Source organism: Penicillium citrinum (genome assembly GCF_028827155.1).
Source record: "Penicillium citrinum strain IBT 23319 chromosome Unknown utg000001l:1.0-4955037.0:1.0-4956770.0, whole genome shotgun sequence".
NCBI lineage: Eukaryota > Fungi > Ascomycota > Eurotiomycetes > Eurotiales > Aspergillaceae > Penicillium > Penicillium citrinum.
The window spans coordinates 3,475,463-3,501,520 of NW_026622686.1; the positions used below are offsets into that span (position 1 = coordinate 3,475,463).

The window sequence follows — 26,058 nt, forward strand, 5'->3', positions numbered from 1 at the left end:
TCTGATCCGGTAGACCCAAAATGCCGTTGAATCTCTGTTGTACATTTCCCGTTGGCTGTCTTTAAATTGGTTGTTCGAGAACTACTGCCGCCAGAAGGCATCTATTTAAACATATTCTATTCTTGCGTCAACGCACTTGATTTATCTGATCCTTTATAAACCACTTTTTAACGCATTGGACCTGCCTCAAGTGCCTTCCAGGACTGTTTTTGAGGTTCATGACTAAAGCCTCGGCGAGTACGCTATACTACCTTGATAAGGAAGTACTACTTCCTAGGGCTAGGAAGTAGTACTTCCTAGTAGTCATAGTCAAAGGGTTTACTGTTCGTACTAACAGATATGGGCCGTGAGACTACCTGGTCTACCTCTCAATTTGATAGTTGTAGGGTAGCAATACTATTACTCGTGGTAGCAGTATTCTCTGTTATCGTACTTATAATCTCAAAAGCCATTTCTGGCAAATTTGCGGCCAACACTAGAGTTTCCACGCCCAAGCCTTTCCTGAACAGCCTTCAATTCTTACCCACAGGGTTGCCATGCTCGCGGCAAACAATAAAACTCCAACAGCAATAGTCGCCCTCTCATAGTTCGTAGGATCCGATAATGCCGACTGACTAGACAGTAATAGTCCTGTCAATGGCGTGCCTAGAAGTGCACCCATACCCCGAATAAGATACAGAGCACCATTGACTGAAGTGAAGTGCTGGACCCCGAAAAGCTCGATCAAGCTTGCAGGAAACAATGAGATGTACGCACTACCAAATGAGCCGTATGTAATGACAAACATTATGAATAAGACTTCAGCAGCTGTATGAGAAACTCCATTGTCGACAAAGGTTGCGGGCAGCCAGAATACAAAGACGACCATTGAGCTCAGGATCGTCGTTAGAAAAAGAATATTCAATCGGCCGAACTTGTCAGCCGCATGCCCGATCAAAATCCGAGAAACAAAATTAGCAGCGTTGCTAATTGTGATGAAATTGTCTGCCATGCTGACACTGTACCCCAGGGACTGGGCGAATGCCGCATAAAAGAAGAGAGGAGTAGAGTAACCAGCAGATTGAATGAAGCATCCAAGAGCTTGCGCAACGAATTTCTTGGACATGGCCACTTCCCAATCAACAAAGGGTACCTTTACCCATCCCGTAGCCTTGGACAGTCCAGCTGTCTGATCCCGAACCTTTGCCTTGAATCGAGGTTCCCAGCGCAGGGTATAACCCGAAAGAGGTACAAAGAGGATCACCAAACAGCCAGAAATCCTCAATGCATTCTGGAATCCAATTTGTGAGGTTATTGCGCGCAACACTGGTGGCCAGATCATGCCTCCGCATGCAGAGCCAGAAATGATAATGCCCATCGCAAGTCCGCGACGCTTATCGAACCATGTCGGAGCAACGGACATAGTAGGGACATATGCCATGCAAGTCCCCAGTCCGACAAGGAGACCCTGCGTTAATGCGAATTCCCAGACATATTGGCTTAAGCTAGCAAGGATGCATCCAAGGCCAAAGACCACGCCACCCAGCATTATTATGAGCTGTGGACTGTATAATTTTGCCCAGTTCATGATGAATGGACCGCCCATGGACATGATCGCTATTGACAGTGTACCGATCAAACTTATGATTGAAGAGGATGTACCCGTGAAGGGCGTATTAGGTTGTTTGGCCATTTCCTCGTAGATAGCCTGGTAAACACCGTAAGCAAAGATAATTGCGCAGGTCATGAACATCGTCATGAATCCGGCAGCAATGATAAAGACCTGGCGTCTGATTATAGAGTTTGCATTAGCATCATGGATCAAATAATGGTAGGTCATGATATATTCAATATATAAAAAAACAAGTTGCTTTCTCGTCGCATTTTACCATGTAGCTGTCATGCATAAGGGATCCCCGTTATTGTTGCATACTGCATAAAGATGGGATATAAAGCTTGGCAGTGGAACATAAAGACGGATCAATGTCTTCGTCAATCATTAGACTTACAATTTTGTAGGCTTTGCAGGTGAATCATTCTCGATCTGTGTCAGAGAAGGCTGAATGGTTTGTTCACGACCAGCGATGCTGCTCGCATCATTCTTCTTCTCTTCCCCCATATCTAAAAATAACTTTCCACCTAGAAAATGTATCGGAATCAACTATCGAAAGAAAAAGAACATTTTCTGGGGGGGGTTTGACTGGAGCCCCCTCTTTGTGCAGCTGAAGTTGGGGTCTTCGGACATCACAGCGATTTATTTGCCGGAATAGCCAAGCCCTTCAAGCGTCTCCGCAAAAAAAGTTATCTGATTGAATTTCCCCGGATTGCCGCGCGAGCTGGAGCTACACTGCATATGCTGCTTGGATTGAAACAAACTTTGGATGAGAAGCTCAATGTCTTTTGCAAATACCAATATTACTTGTTGCCCATTCTTGCCTCTGGACTTGAAGTGATTCCCAGTTGGAATTGCAGAATTGGAGAAGAGGAGAAGAGCCGGTTTAAGAAATATCCACCGGCAAATGCACCAACGCCCGTCATCCGATATCGTTCTGTGCTACGACATTATTGCTAGCAGTACGAGTTCAAGTTAAACATAGAATCAGTAAAGTCATTACGAGCATATATCTATCTCTATGAAGAAAATCACATTTAATGTACACTGATATTCTTGCCAGTGATTGATTACACTGGTCTAGTACTAGTTAGTCAGAGGTTATAGCTAGATCTTGTCCCAAGAATCATGGAGAAAATATGCAATAGTATATGATTTACTACTAACCTTGAATTATTTCTGACTGAGGATAATATTTCATTCATAAGTAGTAGTAGCTTTTAGTATACATATCTAATAGTAGCCTTTGGGCATCTCATCCATCCAATACACTCTACATGGAGGATGGTCAAGGGTCAAGGATTCTATAGATAAAACCAATGTTGGAAAGTCGGTGTTATCATAATTTAGCATGCTCTACGCACCATTCTAATTAAAATATCCCAATTATATTGAATATGCCCTAAATCAATCGATGTAAATCGATGCAAAATGCCCCGCTAGGAAAAATCTGCTGAGTCAGCATCTTAAGATGACGTCTCGCTCCAACGTGGCTTGATCGCAGCTCTCCGTGACAGCTACAGCTTCTGCTTTTGCTTCTCAAACACCACAGCAATGTCGGGTCTCGCGCCCTCAAATGTGGTCATTATCCATCCCGACCTTGGCATTGGTGGTGCAGAGCGATTGATCATTGACGTCGCATTGGCCCTGCAAAATCGCGGTCACCGCGTCACAATCTATACCTCCCATTGTGACAAGACACATTGTTTTGAGGAAGCGCGCGATGGTACACTCGATGTGCGTGTTCGCGGAGACACCATCTTTCCAGCGCATTTATTTGGTCGCTTACACATCCTCATGGCATCGTTACGCCAACTCCACCTTACCGTGTCGCTTCTTTCAGAACTTGGATCCAGAGATCAACCGAGCAGTTCAAGGCAGGAGAAAGACAAAACTACCGGTGTGAACGATTTCCAGGATGATATCTTTATTGTTGATCAGCTCCCTGCATGCGTTCCAATCTTGAAAACATTCAGCCAACCTCGCAGATCTCGCACCCAGCGTATCCTCTTCTATTGTCATTTCCCCGACCAATTACTTGCACGACGAGACGAAGGCGGCTCACTTCTTCGCCTGGTAAAGTCTCTATATAGATTCCCTTTTGATTGGTTTGAGGGATGGGCACTGAGTGCGTCAGATCGAGTCGTTGCAAACTCCAACTTCTCGCGGGGTGTTGTTAGAGATGTCTTCGGGCCTGATCGACTAGGCGAAGTAGAAGTTGTCTACCCATGCGTTGATACAGATGCGAAGGTCATGCCTGAAAATGCCGAAAGTGGCCCTTTATGGAATGGCAAGAAGATCTTGCTGAGCATCAATCGATTCGAGCGCAAGAAAGACATGGCTTTGGCAATTCGGGCTTACCATGGACTAGGCGCAGAGAAGCGCAAAGGCACGCGATTGGTAGTTGCTGGTAAGTTTGATTCTTTTCTTTGGAAATGCAGGGCAGTCATTCTCATCATTCTACTAGGCGGCTATGACAATCGCGTCCAAGAAAACGTTCAGTACCACCAGGAACTCGATGACCTCGCAACTGGCCTGAATCTGAGAACTGCAACCTCAAAGACTGTTGTCTCCGCTTTGTCCATCCCGGACGAGATCGATGTCCTTTTCCTTCTTTCCGTTCCTACTACCTTCAAAGATACCCTCCTCGCGCAATCGAAACTTCTTCTCTACACCCCAATCAACGAACATTTTGGCATCGTCCCAGTCGAGGCAATGCATGCTGGTCTTCCGGTGCTGGCCTCTAACACAGGTGGTCCATTGGAAACTATTGTCGAGGGCGTCACGGGCTGGCTCCGGGATGCGCATGCGATTGATGAATGGACAACAATTATGGATAAAGTGCTCTATGGCATGAGCCAAGAAGAGGTGAAGCAAATGGAAAAGGCTGGAAAGATGAGAGCCGAGAAGGAATTCTCTCTCACTACAATGGGAGATCGACTGGAAGACGAGATTTCTACGATGTTGTCTGCCAACAGGCGTCCCTTCCACGGGTGGCAGCAGGTGTTTGTTATACTTGCTGCTCTGGCGTCTCTTCTTGCCGTAGCTGTGGCTATTTTGCTTCGCGCAGTGTAATTCAAGAATTTATACCCTTTCTTTCTTTTTTACTTTCTTCCCTTTCTCTGTTTTCTTTGTCACTCCCATTCTTTAAATACTTTTTGTTGCATCTCGCTTCCCAAATTTTATAGTTCCCGCGTAGATCGGCTGAAGATATCACCTGACTTCGTGACGTCGCGTTCCTCCGCGTCGTCCTCTTCGTCTCCTCGGCATATCCCACCATGCCTGAGGTCATTGACCTGATTTCTTCTGATCCGCCACTTCCAGATAAACCGCGAGTCCCAAATGAGCGGCAGAATACACGTCCGCTGCCCTCGCGGAGCGCATCCCACCTGGGAACAGTTTCATCCGATTCGGTCGACGTTTCGGTCTTTAATTGCGACGCGGTGTTTGATAAACCAACAAAAAAGCGCAGAGTGAGCAATGAGAAGCGATCACCTCTCCGAAAAATTACGTCAATGAGTGAAACTACAATCTCGGAGCGAGTACCATCTTTCTTGTTTTCGGACGAGGATTTTGGTCTTCCTCCCTCGAACCCCGCTACGGCGACGCATCGACAACCAATGCGAGATGTACTAGACTCGGATCCTATTATCTGGAACTCATCCCAACCGACCTCGAAGCCAAAACAACCTTCCCGGTCGCGAGACCCAATATGCGAATTCTCAGACATACTTACCTTGGATGGCGACGACGATGATATGCTTAAACCACCCGGGAAAGATACGTCTCATAGGGCTAGACAAGAGGAAATTGATGAATTTAGTGATCCGTTTGGCCTGCCGGAAATTGCAGAGCTTGCGGATTTTGATGATGAGCCGAAGACGGGAACATTCGCCTCGAATGGATTGTTTTCTAGTAAAACTGCTGGCTTGCTGTCGAATCTGGGCACTGGTCGGAATAGCAGCGGCATTCGCTCCCCGGAGAAACAGGGTTCACGGTTTCACAAAGAGAAAGGCAGTACCATAGCCGGTTTGAATCTATCTGACGATCTAGACGAGCCGGTTCAACCGAAACGCCCCACTAAGAAAACGAGCAAGCTTACAACTGAAGAGAAAGAAGCAAAGGCAAGGGCTAGGGCGGATGCCAAAGCCTTGCGAGATATTGAGCGTCAGGCCGAAAAAGAAAGAAAACAGCAGCTCAAGGCAGACAAGGCAAAGCAAAAACAGCTAGAAGCGGACATATCAGAGGTCAACAAGCTCAAGGTGGACAAGAAGGACTCTACGCCGGAAATGATTATCGACATGGCATCCTCATTTGAGGGAGTTGCCGTAGGAAATCAAACAATCGAGTTCATGAAACGGCTTGGAGTGGATCATAATTTCATTACGGGCTCCATTCCAAATTTAGTCAAATGGCGCCGGAAGATGAATGCACGATTCAATGAGGACGCCGGCCATTGGGAACCGTGCTCTTTCCATGTCAAAAATGAAAACCACGTGCTGTGTTTGGTACCGGCTCAAGAATTTGTTGATATGGTCATTCCATCCCCGGATGGCGAGGACAGAGAATCACTAGAACTGCATGTTTTGAAGATCAAAAGTGCATACCCAGATTGCAATATCATTTACCTCATAGAGGGCCTTACAAGTTGGATGCGCAAGAACCGAAATTCACGGAATCGAGCGTACCAAGCAGAAGTGTTACGCCAGTACGAACCAACCAGCACTGAAACTTCATCCGCGCCCTCTCGTGGTCGAAAGAAGAAAAACAAACCCGAAACTACTCCACCAGTCGACGATGACACCATCGAGGATGCCTTGTTAGGGCTACAGGTAACCCATGCATGTCTGATCCATCATACTAATACGCCGTCTGAGTCGGCTGAATGGATAAAAAATTTCACTGAACATATCTCCACAATTCCATATCGACGGCAACGATCTGACGGCAATGATGCCGCGTTCTGCATGGATGTGGGCCAGGTCAAGACGGGCGAAGATAAGCAAGACACTTTCATCAAAATGCTCCAGGAGGTAAATCGAGTTACTGCTCCTATGGCTTATGGGATTGCAGCACAGTATCCCAGCGTAACCGACTTGATCAGAAGCATGCGCAGGCATGGGCCCACGATGCTGGAAGATGTTATGGTATGTCCTTTTTCTTTTTCACTTGGCTGCAATGGCATCCTTGGTACTCCCACCTCGAAATTCTGCTGACTTGTCTAGAAATCTGCGAACAAGAACGGCGGTTTGACCAATTCGCGTGTTGGCCCCGCAGCCAGTAAGCGATTGTACAAAGTCTTTACAGGTCTTGACCCGACATCAACAGACGTTTAGCCTCTTGGGTGCTAGTGCATTAGACCATGCATCTCTTCCCCCCTTTTTTTTAGCGTGAAACCAATGGAATCAATTGGGCCATGAGATATCCCAGAGCCGAGATAGAAGTCGATTGTCATGAGCATCACATCACACATTCACGTAACCCGCCTCATCCGCTGGAAACCCCTCTCCAAAACTACACTGTAGCCCATCACCTCCTAAATCTTTCACCTGCTCTATGCATCATGTGAATAACTGTGTTGCCTTAAGTGTATGAATTGTGCGATCGTCATCATTTGTGGAGCGACTGATCCATTCTCGTCGTCAAGGCCCATACGATTTGCCGAGCGCTCGCCACCTAATCTCCTGGCAAAGCTTAGCTCTGTTTTCTCGACCCTACAAGGCTGGTAGGGCTGATGCTAGCGCAACTACCCATTGGAAGCGCTGGTCCCGTGTAATATTCTCCACGGACTAAAGCAGGTCTTCCGATAATCCGGCAGACTGAGGAAAACATGCCAAGTGGGCCACGGTCAGTTGTCCGGTTGTTCCCAGGATAATCCTTCATTTTTTTTCTATTTTTTTTTTTTTTGGATTTTGCCTTTCGTCTCGCTTGGTTAGATTTTATCTGATTTATCTTTGATGCGATTGATTTGATTGATTTGATTGATAAACATCTCTCCCCGCCACTCTTATTCATGGGGAAAGTTTTTCTTTGCAACGTTTTATCAAAATGATACTCGACAGACGGGGTGTGAGCCCAATGCTGCTCTTTTCGACGACTTTGTTGGTAGTCTCGGCTTTCAATTATGGATTCAGTGATCAAGCTTTTGCATCGTGTCAAGCGATGAATTCCTTTGAACGTCAATTTGGCATCTATAATGAGAAGACGGGAGAGTGGGCGTTAGAGCCTTTGTTCACATCTTTATACAACAGTTTGAAGGCTGCAGGTCAAATCATCGGTAAATACCTTTTTCGTCCTTCTTATGAGTGCTGCCCTGATCTAAATACTATGATTCTTAGGTGTATTCTTGGGTGGATGGGTGAGCAATACCTATGGCCGTCGTATGTGTGTCTTCGTCATGAGCATCTATGCCCTAGGCAGTGCCTCTGTGGTGATCAGTTCAACGACACAGGCTCAGATACAGGCTGGTCGTGCTTTGCATTGTAAGTTGCCAATCTTCGATGCCCATTGACCCAACTGTGGCTAAGTATTTACTCTTGCCCTTCGAAGACATCTATCTAGGAATGCAGTTAGCCGTCATACCAACAACGCTCTCTGAAATCGCACCTGCAAGAAGTCGTGGTGGAGTAAGCGTGCTATATTGGCTCGCCATCAAGGTCGGGGGCCTCATCGTGACATCCATCACTCGAGGAACCAAAACTATTCAAACAAACGCCGCTTGGAGGATTCCATTCGGTCTATTGCTTGTTGTTCCATCTATTGTAATCTGTCTTGTGTGGTTCATCGCTGAGTCTCCGCGCTGGCTTCTTCTTCGTGATCGTGAGACCGAAGCTTTCGAAGCCCTCAGAAAGCTCAAGCCCCAGAATATGTCAGAAGAAGATCTTCGGGCTGAGTTTGATGTCCTCTCATTGAAAGTCTCGGGTCAGCTTCAAAAGAGGAGCTTCAGTGATCTATTCACAAAACCCAACCGACTACGCACATTTGTCGTTGTTATGTCGAATTTCTTTCAGCAGGCCACTGGTCAAGCGTTTGCTTCTCAATACGGGACATTGTTCGTGAAGCAATTGAAGTCAATCAATCCATTCAGTGTCACACTCGGCACTAACGCGGTTGATATTGGTGCTATTATCATTTCAGCGTCTCTTATTGACGTAATCGGACGAAAGGTACGATGAAACCAACCACTCAGGTCTTTACGATAGATACTTACAGATAAACCAGAGCTCTGTTCCATACAAGTTCGATTTTCCAGACAGCATCTCTTATGACAATGGGTGGCCTTGGCACGGCAGATTCAAGCAACACCTCAGCCAAGCAAGGTATTGTCGCAATGCTGATGATCTTCAGCTTCAGCTGGTCTCTCGGCTGGGCGCCCTTGACATATGTTATTGGCGCCGAGCTGCCCTCCTCACCTTTGCGCGAGATGACTTTACAAATAGCCTATTTCATCAAATTGATCACCGAGTGAGTGAATCCTCCCAATCTTTTGTTTATTTTCTTGCTCTTTAAGGGACTAAATGTTGTATTAGATTTGCTGTCACATTTTCATACCCATATATGGAGACGGCTAACACACCCGGCCATGTATACCTGGGTGGGAAACTTGGCTTCATATACGGATCTCTTTCCGCAGTGGCGCTTCTATTCGGGTACTTCTTTATGCCTGAAACAAGCCGTATGGAATTGGAAGAGATTGATGCCAAATTTGCTCCTCAACGTGACAGGGAAGTCAAAGAATTCGATTCTTCTAGAGAGGAAATGGGCGAAGAAACCACGACAGTGACAGAGCTGTCCAAATAGATTCTTCAGCTTTGCATAGGCACATGAGTAAGCTGTGATATACCTAGATCATATCGGGATTCATTACGGAGCTGGTAGAAATCCATATGTAAGCCACTCCCCTGGTTCTGAATCATTTCTATCTTCTATTCTTCCACCAACTTACTCCTTTTGCAATTCAAGACCCCTGCATCATCCCGCTTCGATATGGCAGCAGAACATGCAAGTATGGCAGTCCAAGATAACAGCAGAACAATCCAATCAGGCCGCACAGCAATTCAATACGGCAACAGTCTGATATAGATGACTCCCTATTCGATATTGCCATGCAGGCCTTCGACACTCGTGACGAGGTCATCAAGACCTTCAAAACGCATGCTGTGATGAACGGATACGTTCTCGTCATTGGTAAAGATAGCGAAAATCGCCATCTCTATCTACACTGTGATCGCGATGGGCAATATCGTGATCGCATAAAAGCCCCGCCAAGTGCCAAGCACCGAAAAAAACAAGTACTCGAAAAAGTGACTGCGCTTTGCAGATTTATTGTTCTATCGGAAAGCGAAGGATCCCGAAGTCAAATGGCGTATCAAGATGGTTCATGCGGAGCACAACCATCCTTTATCGGAAAATCTTGTTTCTCATCCAGGGGCTCGTAAACTCACAGATGATCAACGACAATTAATTCTCGATTTAATTAGTATGGGGATGCGACCAGCTGCAATCAAACGGATGCTTGAAGAATGTAATTCAGAACTTCTTATCAACACCCACGATATTCACAATCTTCGAACGCAAGCACATAAAATGAAAATGGCGAATCATGATTCATTGCAATCCTACAAGACTATTCGAACGGTGGGCATTTGCAAAGCGCGGGGGAATCTTTACAAGAAAGCCACATTATTGAGATCGATTAGGGTTGCAAATATCAAATCATAAACAGAAGGAAACCCTAGATGCTCTATAATCATTTCCGCTAAATGAGAATGACATCACGAATATGCCTAAACAACAACTCCACGCCGTTTCCAACCTCGCCACGCAACCAACCAAGCTGCAATGGCAACCCAGACACTAAGGGTACAACCGACTGCCCAAATGCCAAAGCAGCGCCAGCCGTGGCACTGACCATCGGTAGAGCCAGAACCATCGTCTATAGCTTTTTGGTAGGCGCTAGAATAGATGACCCCCCCAGAGTGCTGCACCCAGGGCTGGCATCATGGCTACAATACCCCAATTAGTGGCGAAATTCTCCACGCCCCATACGACTGAAATGAGGATCGGGGTGAGAGAAAAGGCGCTGCCATAGCCGAAGCCCACGAGGGCGGTGGTAAGGTGGAATATAGACGGTTCCTCTAGGGGAAGTGGTGTAGAGAGAATGAGGTAACCAAAAGATAGGAGAAGTGCTGAGGGGAGAAGAAAGGCCATCCGTGAGACTGTTGGACGGGCTTTGTCATCTGAAAGAATCTCAGCTCGATGACGACTACCTTCTGGAATAGGAGGGAAAAGATGTGTTGCAGGAGGCGCGAAGAAATCAGACAGAGACCCAGTGAGGATTCTGGCAATGGTCGATGTTAAAGCAATTGTGCTGACATGTGTTGATGGAAGACCAGCAGGGGGAGCAACTTCTGGGGCATATGTTGGTGGCGTGAGAGTTGGAATGACCGTTCCAAGCTGTGGTATGCTGTTAGCACGGCATAAAAGTCTAGATTCCTGTAAATTTGACTGACGTTGTTGATATAAGATTCTCCAGGCCCCGTGACCAAGAAGAACCCTGCGGCCAGCCACCACATCGTGGGATCTTGAAGAAAGGCTCGTGTTTCGTAGTTAAGAAGCCAGTTCTTCTTACGCCGCTCTTCTTCCTCACGTCTTCTTTCCTCGCGTTCCTCCTCGGATAAAGTCAAAGAGCCTGTTTCATCGGCGTCCGAGGCAAATGTGCCATACTGAGTGGCATCTCTCTCACCAGTGCGAGGCCTGAAAAAGTCACTCTCCTCAAGAAGACCACTGCGCTCCAGTTCCTCTACTGTCTCATCAATATATTTTTCTTCATCGTCATCCACGATCCGCAAAGTAAAAGTCCCAATGATACCGATCACAAGGAGAAGCAGTCCCAAAAAAAGAAAATACCGGAATACATCCACGTCGCCATGGCTGCCATCTGGGTTGCGCTCATAAAGGATATACGTTCCGATCTGACTCTGCCACATGCCGCTCAAGCCAAATGCTGCAATAGGAATAGCAAGCATAATTCCCTTATGTTTTCCTCGGCCATAGTTCTTTGCGCATGTGGCCACCGCAGAAAGATACATGCAGCTTGTTCCCATGCCGATAAGAATGAAAGCTACTATCATGACCCAGAATGGGTATCCTGTACCCCCAACATCGGGCGGTGGGCCCTTCTTATATGTGAATGCCGCAAGCAGGTATCCCACCCCAAATGTGAGTCCGGAGCCGAGGGACAAGGGCGACGGGCTATAACGATCGCAGAGGAATCCAAACAATGGGACGAAAAGATACATCGCTATCTCCGCAGCTATGGAGACTGCGTTGATTTGAAGTTGTGTGTAATGAAGCCGTGTGAGAAATAGATGGCCATACAGAGAGAATGCTGTAATACTGCCAGCGCCCAAACTAACCAGAGAGAAAGATAAAAGTCAGTGACAAATAGAACGGATAGAAGCAGTTTGGATCAAATTTCATACCATGTCACAACACCCCAAGCAAAGCTCACCACCCTGATAACTTCCTTATGCATTTTCTGACGATCTCGTTCAACAATACCATCCACAACGTCATTCAATAGACCATCGTCGCTATTAGCACCTTCACGGCTGATGCGCGATAGGCGCGAACGATGTGACCCCGATCGTGAATGCCGATACTGTGGACTTGGCTGGATATCACTGTCTATTTCATCTCGGAGCAGCGGCCGATTCGCATCGAAGTCCCGCTTATCGATGGCCGAATCAGCGTTCCTGTCGGAGCTCGTCATTGCGCCCCGGGACCCGTCAATTCTCTTGTTTAACGTTGATGTCAGGAAGTCGAGATTGACGGAGTAAATGGCGAGTTCGGCTTTGTAGCCAATGCAGGAAGGTTATATGTACGACCTGACTCCGTCCCTGGCGGGGTTCGTCAGGTCAAGCGCCTTGCGGAGGTCTCTCGGCGATGGTTTGGAGCTCTTCGGATGACTCCAATTGATAGGCGGCCGAGTCAGCTGGGTGGATCAGTTGCTGTGTTGTCGCGACTCCACTCTACGTCATTGGGCCGAGGACGCGGAGTCTTAAGGAATGTGAGTAGCGTGAAAGGTTGGGAGTGAGGAGAATGTTATAAGATTTTGAATAGTTGCAGTGTACAACATCGTTTGCGTGCAAGGACGGTGACGTGGTTGGGCCAAAGGCGTGATTTTCGGCCTGAGGCTGGGATATCCCAATTCGGAAAGGTGTAATTTTATAAGCGGAGATGGTTGTCTATGCGTAAAGTGCTATGTAGATTCGGAAAAATAAGATAGATATTACTCATTCAAGAAAGGAGAGAGTTAGCAATTTGCAGTATTTCGGGGTGGGTTAGATGTTGGTGTCTAAGCTGCGAAAGGAGAAAAAAATACCCATATACATCAAACACCGTGAAGCCAGCGCCTGCCCAACAAAATCGAAGAACAGACTTGAAAAGAATCAACCCAGTAGGGGGTATTTTCAATAAAACAAGGCCGAGAAGTGAATCGGAAGGGAATCAAAAACTGGCTAATCTCATACACGCCGCGAAAAGGGGAATGGAAGGAAGAGAGACAAAGAAAGAAAAGAAAGAAAGAATTGCAGAGAAACAGAGTCCGCCGGGTTCTAAATGCATCCAAGCGTTGATCAGGGTCATTGAAACAAATCCATGGAGTTCGTAAGTCGTGCCGTCCCTGAGAGAGGAGCAGCTTGGAATAATAAGAAACGAGGAATAGAGGGAGGAGAAGAAAGAGAGAAAGAGGAGAAGAAGAAGGGGAAGAGGAGCAGTAAAAAGGTTCAAAGACAAGGCAACCCCGAGGGTCGTCTATCCAGAAACGCCATGATGTCGGCAAGCCGAAGATAAGAGAAAAGTGCGTGGGAGGAGTAAAATAAGAGAACAGAAATCGCTTCAGAAGCTGACTTCGCCTGTATCGGTTTCCATCACACTTTCGTCGTAGTATTGATTGGAGGGAGTCTCACGAACAGCAGGTTGAGAGCCAAGAGCAATTGCTTCGCCCTCTCCACGTTCCACAAACTCGTCCTGTCCGATTTCTTTCATAATCCGTTGAAAATACATTCGGAGTGTCCGAAGACCTCGAAGGTATCCACGATCAATGTCCATTGGGTGATGAGGTGGGCATGGCGTATCAGGAGGAAGTTCATCTTCACCAGTGACACAGTTGGCAAAGTCCACGATCTTCAATTGGACCTTCGTGTTATTATGGCCATCATCGGAGCTTCGGCGTTGCAGCCCTGGGCGTTCGTTGCTCTGGCTATTGGCCGTTGGAGGAGTGGGATCTGACGGTTCCCCATCATACAAGATCAAGAGACTGCTCGCATAAAGTCGATATCGGTCCAGCTTACGAATCATATGCTCAAGCAGCGATAGCTTTTCCAAAATGACCGGAATCTTTTTTGTAACGCTATTATGACTGACTCCGTCGTAGAGAAAACGTGTGAGTGCATCTTGAAATTCTCGGCCAGATTTCAAATCTCGACCAAAGTACTTATCCTCAAAGATGTACTCTTGCTTTTTTACATTCCACGCCTGCATACCACACAGGCGGACGCCCAACTGCTGTGAAGTAGTCGACTGGCATTTGCGTCTTTGAGATTTCTTCTTTTTCTCATTTGCCTCAATGCCATATTGCCTGGTGCCCATTTTAAGATCGAGTACACAAGGCTTGTTCATGCCAGCTGTAAGGTCTTCTAGCAGAAGGAAGAACTGAACGCGTTCATCTTTTCTGAGCTGAGCATCCTTGGGGTTACTTGGTAAATGAGATTCATCGCCCTTGTGATCCATGGCTGCTGCTGCATCGTGAAGCTTGCTAGGAGATGTGAAAGTGTTCATCTGGGTCTCAGAAGAAGATTGTTTGACAGGGCTGGAAGCAGATGTCAGAGTGGTCGATGGTAGCTTTGGAGGAGCCAGAGCATCTCCCTCCATGGAAAATATCTCGTCTTCCCGGTCTCCACCATAACCCTCGTCATCAAAGAAGACAAGCTCACTGTTATTGCGCGAGTTCAAACTACCTCGCCGCTGGAGGCCGCCACCTGAGTGACGCCTTCGAGACTGGTGGCCACCATTCAACGAATTTGCGCGGTTGGGATCGTCATGCTTGGTTGACTCGTCGCGGGCACGCTTGTCTTCGAAGGCGGTGGAGGCCGACGATGAAAGAGTAACACCGTCGCTGTTCGACGGCGGAATATCCATACCCGGGGTTTGCAAGGAATGAACTCTGGCCAGTCCAGGCGATCGACTGCTTGAGGTGTGATCTTCTGACATGTTTCCACGTCGATGCGGGATGTCCGACGCGGTTCTTGTCAAATTGAGATGCCCACGAGCATGCCGACGATGTTGATGAACTGCAGGGGGACTGAATACCTCTCGAAGAACTTGCTCCTGGAGCTTCCGATTGACGGTAGTGGCACCCCATATCTTGTTTTTGCGTTTCTTGACCGCTGATGAATCAGGCCCTGTTGCAATGTGGTCCAAGCCGTCAGCGGAGCGTGGCCGACTCATTAGGGTTTCATCCGCCATTCGCAAACGCTGAGGCCGGCCAAACAAATCAGCTGGGATAATATGGCGGTTGTTCTCAAGTATGACTTTAGGAATCACGCCAGTGATCTGACTCTGGCTGACAATTCGCTGAGGTTCGGGTGCCTCTACGACATGAGAATGCACAGTTGCAGACCCATTCGTATGAACTTTCTCAGGTGAAACGACAGCTTGCTCGGCAAGACCCTTTGGACGCTTTGAAGTTTTGGAGAAAGTGACATTGAGCACGCCAATGTATCTGCCCGGACACTATTAGTAACAAATTCCGAGAACAGGGATACATCAGAGTTCCCATATAATTAATAACATCTGAATGATACATACCTCGGTAGAAACACCAACATATCCGGGTGCCTCCTTTCGATACGCTCGTAAAATTCATTCTCACGATTGTTAAGCTGCTTGCATACTGCGCGCCTAGAAAAACGGAATACAGTAGTGTGGCCGCCTACCTGATGGCGATAGGGTTTCAGCTCCACCGCACCGAGGGGGCCTGTTGTCTTGCGCTTAGTGGCCAATCGTGATTTTTGGATTGGTGTCGCAGTGGGCGTGTCGGCGTCGTCGGTGAGACTAGATTCATCAAACATAGATTGCACACTTTCGTCCGCTGACGGTGGCTCAGTGTCGACACTGGAGTCATTACCGTGACTGTGTTCAGAAATTGTACTCAAAGACATTTCAGGGATGCCATCTGCCGGAGATCGAAGGCCCGAAATATCGCCATGAAGGATTTTACTTTCATTTTTAGATCGAAAGGAGATATCCACATGGCCAACTTCCTGTTGGGAAGTGGTGCTACGCTCTTGGGGAATCAGCATCAACTCGTGGCCTTTATCTGCTGATAGCTGAACTTTTTGCACACTATGGGAATCTGCCGCCATCGGCTCTTCCTCTTGGCCATCTTCAGGTACTGTAACTGGCTCGTGAGGGAAATAGACTGCAGATGAGATTTGCTCATTTTCCTCCTCATCTTCGAATTGAGGTGAGTGCTCAGCTGCTTCATCCTCGAGAGAGTCCATAGACTCCGAAAACCGTTCAACGTGGGGTTCTGCCTGAAAATAATCTCGACCGCGTTCGGCATATTGTGTCGGAATACTTCTAGAAAACGAAGAGCCGCGGCCACCACCAGGAGTTAGATGGAAATTTCGAATTTCTTCTAAAAGGCTTAATGGCAGTGTTGGCCAAGGGCGCTTGGGTGGCTCTTCTTGATCGGCTTGATGAGAAGGATCGACCGGGCTAGGTGGCTCAAATGTCTGTCCATCGCTCAGCGAAGGAAGCGAAATACTCTTTCGCAGTGATTGATCGTCATCTGGCGCCGCCTTGAAATGCTGCTTCTCAAAATCCATCGCGGGACCTAACTCGGCATGCCCTTCATGCGGCCGGGTTCGCTCACGGTCCTCCCATCGTTTACGGTCCGGGGAGGTGGTGTTCTCCTTGAAAAGACCAAGATAGTGACTGGATTTGCGACTGCGGACGTTCGATGCTAGCTCCGCATTGGTCAGATTCGCCTCTATGGAATTATCCACTCGCCCTCTGCGACCTCGACTGGAGCCTCCTTCTAGGGGAGCACCTCGGCCAGAGTCCGTTAAAGGGGGAAAAGGCACAGCTTCTGTGTCAGTCGATGGCTGGTCGTGACCACGTAATGGACTTAATGAGCCAGGAGAATGAGAGACATCGTCTATAGCTGACGGGAGGAAAGTACGTTCAGCGCAAGCGTTGTCAAAGTCACTGGTCTTCGTACCTGTTTCACCATCACCAGACGGCACCGGTTGCACGGTCACGCTCGCCTCTCCTTCTGGGGACTTTAACTGATCGACGGACGAGATGGATGAACGTAACAGAGACAGACGGGGGAGATGAGAAGTTGAGTAGTGAGAAGGAGGGCGCAAAGGATAATGTCTGCGGACGTCAACTTCCATGTGGGAAGGGCCGACGTGAGAATGGAGGGGGGGAGACCTTAGAGGCAGGAGTTGGAGATCCGGGCACATTATCGAGGCCAGGAATCAAATTGATCTGATGCTCATTGTCCACGGCCTTCTCGGGGGGGCAATTGTGGGGTATTAGCGCCGCTCTCTGAGGGGAGATAGTGAGTTGCAAAGATACTATCCCGTTCGGACAATTGAGGACTATGAAAAGTATCGGGGCGGGAAAAAGTCTCCAAGGGTAAGGTCTGGGTTCTTTTTAGGGCGAAAGCCGGAGTGGGCTGGGACCATTGACGGATGGTGGGGGACTCAGCCCGCGATGGGGATTCCATCTCCTGTTGAGACCCCCCGGAGAACAAATGTTGGTCCTGCGACAAGTGGTGACGTGGGTTGACCGACTTGTCGTCGGTCTCCGAGCAATCATGTTGGGCGGGAGCAGCAGGTGTTACCAGGGGGCCAGGCAAGGAGTGTTCGGGAGCGGGAGGCGGGTTTGACATGGGGAGGACATTGGTCAGGCCTGCACAGTCGGAATGGTAGGGACGACGATAGATTGCTATTGGAGGGATCGAAAGGAGATTGGTTCAGTGGTTCAGAGTAAGAAGAGGGGGTTAGAGTAGAGACGTTTGCGACACAGCGACGGGGGCAACACCAAAAGCCAACGGCGAAGCTAGTTAAGGTTGGAGAGCGGATCACGGCAACTAGCAGGATCGAAGGAAGAATAGTTCGATATGGAGGGTAGCGAGCCAGAAGAGAGACTGGCGTCACGAAGAGCATTCAAGCCTAGTCAGTGGGAGGGGAACGAACACACACGGAGACGAGTATCGAGCACGTTGGCCCAAGACGAGATCTTACAGGTTGTTTCTGACTGCAAGATGGAGAAGGTCGGGAATTTCACAATTCGAAATTCCAGTCTGAGCTTGGAAAGATAAAGGAATTAAAGCTGCAAGTTGAGCCCAGGTAGGACAGTGACGCCGATCGTCCGTCACCGCCTTGCAAGACGAGTGGATCCGGGATCGGGGCTTTTCTTGTAATGGAAAATATGGAGTCTCTAGAAGTTCTTCGGATATTCTGGATTAATGATATTGGAGGAGGAGGGCTGCATATAAACGACTGAAAAAGAGTTGGGGTTGGAGGTGGAGGTGGAGGGTGATAATATGTTATGGTCGAAGTAGAAGGGGGAAGATGAAGAAGAGAAGAAAATGAAATCACGAGTTGATCGAGTTGCCTCTTCCCTTTTCTTTTTGTCTCCGCCTTTTCCTTCTCTCTTCTCTCTCTTTTCTCTTTTTCTCTCGGTATGGTAGTCTATCCCCAGCTTTCTGAGGATTATCTACTCACCCTACATTTATTTTGCATCTGCAGCTTTATCTCCATTCCAGTAGCCCATATCTACAACTGGAGTTTCCATAGGGTACAGATCGGCAATCTGCAGGACCAGTCGACTTAGTCTTTCCCCCCCCTCCCCTCCCCCTTTCGAGTATGGAGTACCCAATATCCTGGTCCTCTTCTGACCGGTTGCCCAGATGAACTAGCAGGAAGACTCGACCCTTGAGAGCTGGAGATGTAGGTAGTTTCATCCAGAGATTAAGGGAGGATCCAAATGAATTGAAGTCCATCTGTCGTTCCCCAGCTGGGATCCCTGGTCCGGTGTTCAACGGTAAGTCAACTTGTGGGGGCACAAGGGATACCTTGGGTTCTCGGGTCGATCAATCGTTTCTTGGAACGCTCTTTTGCATAGTTTCACACCAATCACGAGATCCTCGCGTACAGCGTGCAGCTATCACGGTCGGCCATAGGCGTCACCAAGTTCATTCTTCGGATAGGCTAATCCGCTTCTTGCAACTCGATTTCGTTCTATCTCGCATTCAAGGCATGCCTTTGGCCCTATGAAACCGAAAACATTGGGCCCGAAGCAGCGGTCAAGTCTCAAGGGGCAGCTGACTTGGCCCGTTATGCCTATTTTTCAGCTTCGTTTCAAGGAAGATTATAGCATCACGCTAGCCGCACAGCTTTAAAGGGTAGGCATTGCTCGCACACGCAAGTTGACACAGAACTTCATTTCGTGTATCACTCGGTTTTGCTTGTTTGTGAATCTGAACTACCACTGGCACTAACTTCCCAGTTTATCCCAATTTCGAGGTCCATCAACTTCAGCCTTGGAAGTTGTGTTATATCGAGCCCAGTGTCTTGAATTGCGTAGTAATGGTACGCCACCGTAGTACTAAGAGTAATCGGTTGAATGAGAATAAGATTTGATCGATTTTCATGTTGACCCTAGGACGCCAGTGATACTTGTATGACTCGTCCAACTTAATCAATTTTAAGCAACATGAAGGCATCCATACACTTGGGCATCAGTAGGGCCATAATTGAGACCGAACAAACAAAACGGGAGATGATCGGTCAGTAAGAAGAATGTGCCTACCAGGTACTTGATACATTAGTGTAATACATCCATTTTTATGTCTATGGATAGGCATAACCTTATGTCTATCAAGCTTTTAGATAAAGGTGACAATCATCCTCTCTCGGAAACTGACATGCAGTTTCTGTTGTGCCTTCAACTTGAAGATCACAGCACTACTGTACGTACTTGACTTCCAACGACAAACTGAGGCGGTTGTTTTTAGGGCCGGCCCGCTAGCAGCAATAATGATATTAGTACTTTTAAGTACTAGCTCGAGTATATAGTAGTAATTACTAGTAGCAGAACGAGGCGTTTCGAAAGGAGACGTGACGTAGTGGATTTTGATAGCGCCTCATCACTCGATACTAACTAGCAAAGGACACACGACACTGCTGTACTTTGTTTACGGGTCAAAACTATATGCTGTGCCCCTGACTCCCTAAGTATTACCTAGTACTTAGGTAGTCTGCGGAGGGGATGGGGACATATTTCAAACAATCCCCTTTTCAATGGATGGAGCATATATACATTCCATGGAGTATGCCTTATAGATAATGAAAATTGAATTATTTTTCCCCCGAGTACTCGGCAGTTCACAGTTACACGCGAGTCACATTCGTTTGGCTCGGCGTGTGATGAGGTTGGCCCTAACGCTTCAACGGGAGGCGCCGGGCGGGTCTTTAACCCAACCAGCGTGCTTAACGATGTGAACAAGATGCATTAGGGACCCAGCACCGCCCTGGCGACCAGGTTCGCCATGAACCTGCGAGCTTCTAGGCCAGTCAGATCCTTGAAGCCCCGCGAAGCTCTGACTTGGCCCCATCTCAACTCATCACGATCTCCACTTCATTAAAGACGAATCCCCATCACCCGCAGTTCTCAAAAAATTTAACGCTCTTTTTCATTCCTCTCCGATCTGATCTGACACCGTATATCATTTCAGTGCAAGCTGCACTAGCTGATTGTTCTTTTGTTAGCTGAATTTGAGCTGTGCATTGACCTCCAGGAGAAGTTGTTGGTATGCGACATCTGTCGCAAACACGAACTCTAGTCGCAATATCCCCTGACTCGAAAATCGCAAAATCGTCAAGTGCAACCTTTTCATACCCGTCATACTCGAGGTAGAGTTTCGATCAGTGTCGAAAGTCGATTTTATAGTTGAGAGTCGTTGGCGATAGTAGTTATCAAAATGAGTCGACCGCAACAGCTACAGCTCAATACCCAGCTGGATCAGAGGCAAAGATATTCGTTCATTGAAACTCCATTGGAGATGAATGCGGCGACACAGTATCCCACTGAAGAAAGCTTGCCACCATTGCCAGTGCATTCTCAGCCAGCTCCTGAACATGAACAACCGGCATTAGAACATCCAATTCAGCGTCCGGAGCCAGCAGCAGTATACCAAGGGCACGAGAACGAATCACAAGTAGACGAAGGGAGTGTGCCCACCTACTCGCGATACCCTCAGTTCGACCAACATCCTGTTCATTTCACACCCGCTGCTAGTAATGTCCAACCTCAACTACAACAGCCAGACTCTATCCAATCACCACAATATGCATTCGGACAACCACCTAATTCCCCCGGACCCTTGCCATCAAAAGTCAACCCAGAAGCGCTCAGTCGCACAGATACATTCACTGTCACCCCGGATGCGAACCCATTACAGTCGCCTAAGTCTCCTTTCTTTCCCCCTCCGCCTGTGTCAGCTCCGTCACAAGCACCGGCAATCGATGATTTGGCCACATATCACCAGCCAGGGCAAATAATGCACCCTAATCAAGAGGTAATTGGAGGAACATGGCACCACGGCCTTTGTGAGTGTTCAAGCATAGGGACATGCTGTTTGGGATTGCTCTCTCCATGCATCTTATATGGAAAGACTCAGCACCGCCTCAGCCTGAAGTCACGGAAAGAGGACCCCACAAATATGTTGGGATATGAAATATGCAACGGGTCATGCACTGCAATGACTCTGTTATGCGGGTGTCAATGTAAGTTAGGCACATTTGCGCTCGCGTGGGCAGGAAAAATACATTATTAACCCGGCGAGTCTAGGGCTTCTCGCAACTATACAGCACACTCGCACCAGAAAGGCGTATGGAATTGAAGGGAGTATTGCATCGGATTGTGTGCGAGCTACCTGCTGCACATGCTGTACATTAATTCAAGATGAGAAGGAGATTCAGAAACGTGAGGAGCGGCGTGGTCGCGCAGCCCTTGAGCGAGGAGCTACCTTGCTCTCGCCATACACAGCCCCCGGTCCAATGGCATATCCACCGCCACCCAAATGATGACAGCGAACAACCAGAAGTTTGAGATGTGTATGAATGTACAGTCATGTATCTATAACGAAGCGATGATAACTTACAGTATAATCAACTATCGGATGCGATTTGATTGATATGTGCACGAAGCTGTTCTCTGTTCAATTGGTATAAGTGGATTTTAGTCCCCCGCACACACGGATAAGGGTTTTCAAAGGATGAAGAAGGTAAAAACCAAAGGATGTAAAAATGCATATGCAATGCATTTCTCTGCGTCCTGTGGCGAGTGGAAGAACACCAGTTCCCAACGCGCTTTGCCGATCCTCAGCCGGGGACCCGGTTGCTGAGAGCATGGCCGACCTGTCATATCGCCACCCAGTATCTTGAATGGGAATAAAAGACTACAGTTTCCACGAATGCCATAGCGATCATTCAATTTTTGCAGTGGACCACGGGGAAAGCAAGCTGGTGGGATGTCTTTTTTAGAGCGGCCAAATGACTCGCATCACACAGCCATGTCCGAGGGTACCACAACAGAAGAAGAACATTGACCAATTTTAGCCCTTTCGGTTCAAAATGGTGGCACTTAACAAAGCCGATTTGCAAAGGCCAAGGTGCAAGGAAGAGAAATAAATCAAAAAAGAAAAGACTAGTCAATCGGTGACAACCCTTCCCTTCATGATCGATTTTCCAATGAGCTTAGGTTCAAACAGGGATCTCCATTTGCCTCGGAGGCGATTAATCCTGACAGCGGATTGTACTAGAAATAGTACCAATACTAAGATCTGCTCTGTATTGTCTCTGAAGACGTGTCAAAGCTCCCAGCAAAAACTTGCCTCTGCAATCATGGCGATCGTGGATCCCACGACCGGACGAACCAGGTAGCCGGGTTGAATATGCAGAATGAGATCGAGTTTGACCTATGTCCAGGGTTGTCCGCCAGGACTTGAAGATGCATTAGACGTGCTGATGATCGCGGACATGGATCGCTTGCTCTGAAGTAAGGGTGTGATAGGTCTGATATTCCACTATAGGATGGGATTGCCGTACAGCAAAACTGGAGAAGGTTTTTTTTTTTCTTTTGCCTTCGCTGTTCTGGATCAGCCATGATCAGGATATTAAAGTTGAAATGGAGGATATTAAATTTCAGACCTGTCGACCACGATGTAAACAGACTATCGGGTCTCCTGCGTGGTTCCGTTATTTTGGTACTTATTGATCGGGATATCTCTCATTCAAATCTCCTCAGCTTGTTTTTTGGAGCGCTTCTTGGGAGCTGCATCAAAAGGATACAACTGCCGTTGCCGTTGCCGTACCCAAAATACCTGATACGATGGCTGGTTCCGTTCCAGAGAGCTCTGCTGGCTATGACCTTGACAATTTGCGCCATGTGGTGATTACTTCGACATGCTTTGCCTTCATTCTATCTACGTTGGCCGTAGGATTTCGAATTATTTCACGAAAAGTGAATGGAACTGGTCTCTATCTTGATGATTTTCTCATATTAGGCGCTTTGGTAAGTCTCTATTATCAATCATTCCAGCTCTCATTTACTAACGGGGTAAGCTATTCGAATATGGAATCTCAATTGCAGGAGTTGTTTGTAGGTCCATTCCGGCTGAACGCATCTTCGGATGAAAGTACTAACTTTTGAGCAGTGCTTTTGTAATGGGCTTGGGACACATATCGTCTATCTGAGACCTGAGCAGATCACTGTTTATCTGAAGGTGCGTTGGAATGACAGCCTTGTCTTTGCTGGAGCAATCCTGCAATCAATGCAAACGATTATGAAGCATGTGCTAACATTTCCCCAGACCCTTTGCACCGGCTCGATTCTTTACACCTGCTGCATTGGTTGCATTAAGCTTTCGATTCTTATGCTTTACAGGCGATTATTCCCTGTCGAGAGCATGGACATCGTGGTGTGGATTGTTTCTGCTATCGTTGTATGATGGGCCTTCGGTGGTATTCTGGTGGGCTGTTTCACTTGCGTTCCAATTGAGAAGCTTTGGAACCCTATGATGCCGGGTGGCTGCTTGAACATGGGTAGATTCTACTATGGTCTTCAAATTCCTAACATCGTGACCGACGCTATGATTCTATTCATGCCCATGCACGCCGTCTGGGGTCTGCCCATTTCCCGAGCCCAGAGGCTTGGTCTGTCGGGTATCTTCATCGTCGGTTTCTTGTATGTTCCCCCCGCTTTACTTCCGATCCAATAATATGAGAAGGCTAACAAGAAACAGGACCCTCGTGTTCGACATCGTTCGTCTCGTCTCACTCATTGATCTTTCCCGATCGGGATCGGATATCACCTATAACCAAGTCGACCCAAGTGTCTGGACATGCATTGAGCCAGCTGTCGGCATTGTCGCTGCTTGCCTGTCAAACATGCGACCATTGTTCAAAGTCGTCCGCGAGAGGGTTTGGTCGCGCTACGTATCAACCAATGCCAGCAGTCGTGATGACATTGCTGAAAAGCGGAACGAAAAGTTGTCCTGGACTCGCGACATGCCTAGCCCTAATGGCGAAACCATGCACACATCTACCACTCTTTCTAATGAGGAGACCCGTCACCCTCACAGCCCAGCATGAATGTTCATTAGAACGGATTCCTCGTGAGTTGCGTATTTAACAAAATCTCGAGTCCTTTCTGAGCACTGGTCAGTTGTGAACAATTGTTCTCTCACTTTTTTCATTCTTACACTCTTTGATTCCCTTCTTTGGTCACCTATCATTTTCTACAGTATACTTGCTATTGCGGACAACTTTGTCGCTGATCTTCGTGTCTATTCCTCAACCTAAGTATTATAACAATGTCATTTATCTGAAGCTTACAATCTTCAGTATCTTTCAGAAGCTCTGCTACTTCATTCATCGAATTTCAAATTGGTTGGAATCAATTTCTTTAGAGGTAATTAGAACGATCCGATACCCACACGAAGATGTTTTCCATGCTTGCGGATTTCAAGGTTGTTTCGTCCGATTTTCTCTTCAGAATCGCCTTGATCTTCACCGTAAATCTTCGTACACTTAGATATAACCGGGACAATGCGCACTTTTTGGTGAGGGGCAACCTTGGAAATTCTTAGGCAAAGTCTAATTTTCCAGTGATATCCACCGTGTGGCATTCTATGTGTAGATAAAGAACGATCATTTCTCATAACGGTGAACAGCGTGACTAGGATAGCGAATCCATTTGCACAAACCTCAATGATCTGTGAGCGTCGATCGCATTGAATCCATCACTAAGTTCCAAGATCGAATCTCCCATTGGTTGCTTAGAGGAGACATCTGAGATTCCCCCCTCACTGCCAAGCGGGCCAATTCTAAGCCCGTCCCGCCTACGACTCCCACATGACTGCCAATCATGCGTAATGACGCGAGAGGGTGTATGGAAGTCTGACCCCCGGTCTGAAATAAGAATAAAGAGCTTCTTTGGACGACGAGGAAAGTAACATAGAGTTTCTGTCCGTACACTATGCGAGGACTCGAAGATAGCACCGATGTATTGATCCGTGTCGGACAGACAGCAGGCGAACAAGTCAAGCATGGATTTGACGCCTTTGTCAATTTTGCGGCGCGAGATAATGTTCTGGAGGTCGCACTAGGTCTCATGTCAGGATTTTCTTTGAAATAATCTCAACAGGGACTTAAAAAGGTGCAGGTGGCTGACATCCTCATTACAATAGAATTGCTAATGCCTTCACCAAAGTGGTGACTTCCTTCGTCTCAGACATCGTTTTACCGATTATCTCGCTTCTACCATTTCTGAATCGGAACATGGATCAGAAGTTCGCAGTCTTGTCAAGGGGGCCGAACTATATCCATGGTCAAGGGTATAATACAGTCAAGCAGGCCAGGGATGATGGGGCGTTGGTACTTGCATGGGGGTACGTCAGGAATCTTCTATTCATCTGGCATCATCCTTGACCATAATCAGTATGGTCATCCTCAAAGTTATCGCTAAAACTTTGATAGCCTGTTTATTGAGACTATCCTCAATTTTTTGGGTGTGAGTATGACATTATTCGCGGTCGCTCACTTGTACATGGCTGTTTCCCACAACAAAATCATCAAGCCCACGATAAGGTGTAGGTACTGCAAAAAGTATATCAGTGTCGAGGTGAGCCTCATTGAACTCTCAGCGTCGATAGATAGATGGCTGAACTTAACTCCAGGCAAAACGTTGTCTCAACTGCTCAAGTTGGCAGGATGGAAGAGAAGACTTACCTGGTGAACACGAGGACCACAATGATGAAGATCTCACCGGAGATAGATCATAGTCAAACAGATATCTTGGACTTCTACGTCGAGTATACAGTA

At 47.4% G+C, this 26,058-nt stretch overlaps 11 protein-coding genes across 11 annotated transcripts; 7 read left to right on the forward strand and 4 right to left on the reverse strand.

Annotated features, from left to right (window-relative positions):
* Positions 1-475: 475 nt before the first annotated feature.
* Positions 476-2,098, reverse strand: N7469_001309 (uncharacterized protein; the record flags this gene model as incomplete). The annotated part of the gene is made up of 2 exons (XM_056640229.1): positions 476-1,769; positions 1,989-2,098. 2 exons carry the CDS (start codon positions 2,096-2,098, stop codon positions 476-478), a joined length of 1,404 nt encoding a protein of 467 aa, XP_056505986.1.
* A 1,047-nt stretch (positions 2,099-3,145) lies between these two features.
* N7469_001310 (GDP-Man:Man(1)GlcNAc(2)-PP-dolichol alpha-1,3-mannosyltransferase) lies at positions 3,146-4,666 on the forward strand (the record flags this gene model as incomplete). Its single annotated transcript, XM_056640230.1, has 2 exons — positions 3,146-4,001; positions 4,059-4,666. The coding sequence occupies 2 exons, from the start codon at positions 3,146-3,148 to the stop codon at positions 4,664-4,666; spliced, it is 1,464 nt and encodes a 487-aa protein (XP_056505987.1).
* Positions 4,667-4,869: 203 nt separating this feature from the next.
* Positions 4,870-6,927, forward strand: N7469_001311 (uncharacterized protein; the record flags this gene model as incomplete). Its single annotated transcript, XM_056640231.1, has 2 exons — positions 4,870-6,738; positions 6,817-6,927. The coding sequence occupies 2 exons, from the start codon at positions 4,870-4,872 to the stop codon at positions 6,925-6,927; spliced, it is 1,980 nt and encodes a 659-aa protein (XP_056505988.1).
* Positions 6,928-7,639: 712 nt separating this feature from the next.
* On the forward strand, positions 7,640-9,391 carry N7469_001312 (general substrate transporter; the record flags this gene model as incomplete). The annotated part of the gene is made up of 5 exons (XM_056640232.1): positions 7,640-7,868; positions 7,930-8,073; positions 8,141-8,757; positions 8,844-9,055; positions 9,121-9,391. 5 exons carry the CDS (start codon positions 7,640-7,642, stop codon positions 9,389-9,391), a joined length of 1,473 nt encoding a protein of 490 aa, XP_056505989.1.
* A 1,155-nt stretch (positions 9,392-10,546) lies between these two features.
* N7469_001313 (MFS transporter) lies at positions 10,547-12,365 on the reverse strand (the record flags this gene model as incomplete). The annotated part of the gene is made up of 3 exons (XM_056640233.1): positions 10,547-11,047; positions 11,104-12,004; positions 12,076-12,365. 3 exons carry the CDS (start codon positions 12,363-12,365, stop codon positions 10,547-10,549), a joined length of 1,692 nt encoding a protein of 563 aa, XP_056505990.1.
* Positions 12,366-13,492: 1,127 nt separating this feature from the next.
* Positions 13,493-17,127, reverse strand: N7469_001314 (inositol polyphosphate kinase KCS1; the record flags this gene model as incomplete). The annotated part of the gene is made up of 2 exons (XM_056640234.1): positions 13,493-15,377; positions 15,464-17,127. 2 exons carry the CDS (start codon positions 17,125-17,127, stop codon positions 13,493-13,495), a joined length of 3,549 nt encoding a protein of 1,182 aa, XP_056505991.1.
* A 32-nt stretch (positions 17,128-17,159) lies between these two features.
* Positions 17,160-17,558, reverse strand: N7469_001315 (Inositol polyphosphate kinase; the record flags this gene model as incomplete). The annotated part of the gene is made up of 1 exon (XM_056640235.1): positions 17,160-17,558. One exon carries the CDS (start codon positions 17,556-17,558, stop codon positions 17,160-17,162), a length of 399 nt encoding a protein of 132 aa, XP_056505992.1.
* Positions 17,559-17,789: 231 nt separating this feature from the next.
* Positions 17,790-17,990, forward strand: N7469_001316 (uncharacterized protein; the record flags this gene model as incomplete). Its single annotated transcript, XM_056640236.1, has 1 exon — positions 17,790-17,990. One exon carries the CDS (start codon positions 17,790-17,792, stop codon positions 17,988-17,990), a length of 201 nt encoding a protein of 66 aa, XP_056505993.1.
* Positions 17,991-20,654: 2,664 nt separating this feature from the next.
* On the forward strand, positions 20,655-21,759 carry N7469_001317 (DUF614 domain protein; the record flags this gene model as incomplete). The annotated part of the gene is made up of 2 exons (XM_056640237.1): positions 20,655-21,459; positions 21,524-21,759. 2 exons carry the CDS (start codon positions 20,655-20,657, stop codon positions 21,757-21,759), a joined length of 1,041 nt encoding a protein of 346 aa, XP_056505994.1.
* Positions 21,760-23,065: 1,306 nt separating this feature from the next.
* On the forward strand, positions 23,066-24,327 carry N7469_001318 (uncharacterized protein; the record flags this gene model as incomplete). Its single annotated transcript, XM_056640238.1, has 5 exons — positions 23,066-23,335; positions 23,388-23,459; positions 23,547-23,678; positions 23,736-23,920; positions 23,979-24,327. The coding sequence occupies 5 exons, from the start codon at positions 23,066-23,068 to the stop codon at positions 24,325-24,327; spliced, it is 1,008 nt and encodes a 335-aa protein (XP_056505995.1).
* Positions 24,328-25,213: 886 nt separating this feature from the next.
* N7469_001319 (MscL family protein) lies at positions 25,214-26,018 on the forward strand (the record flags this gene model as incomplete). Its single annotated transcript, XM_056640239.1, has 4 exons — positions 25,214-25,350; positions 25,425-25,625; positions 25,714-25,858; positions 25,914-26,018. 4 exons carry the CDS (start codon positions 25,214-25,216, stop codon positions 26,016-26,018), a joined length of 588 nt encoding a protein of 195 aa, XP_056505996.1.
* Positions 26,019-26,058: the final 40 nt, after the last annotated feature.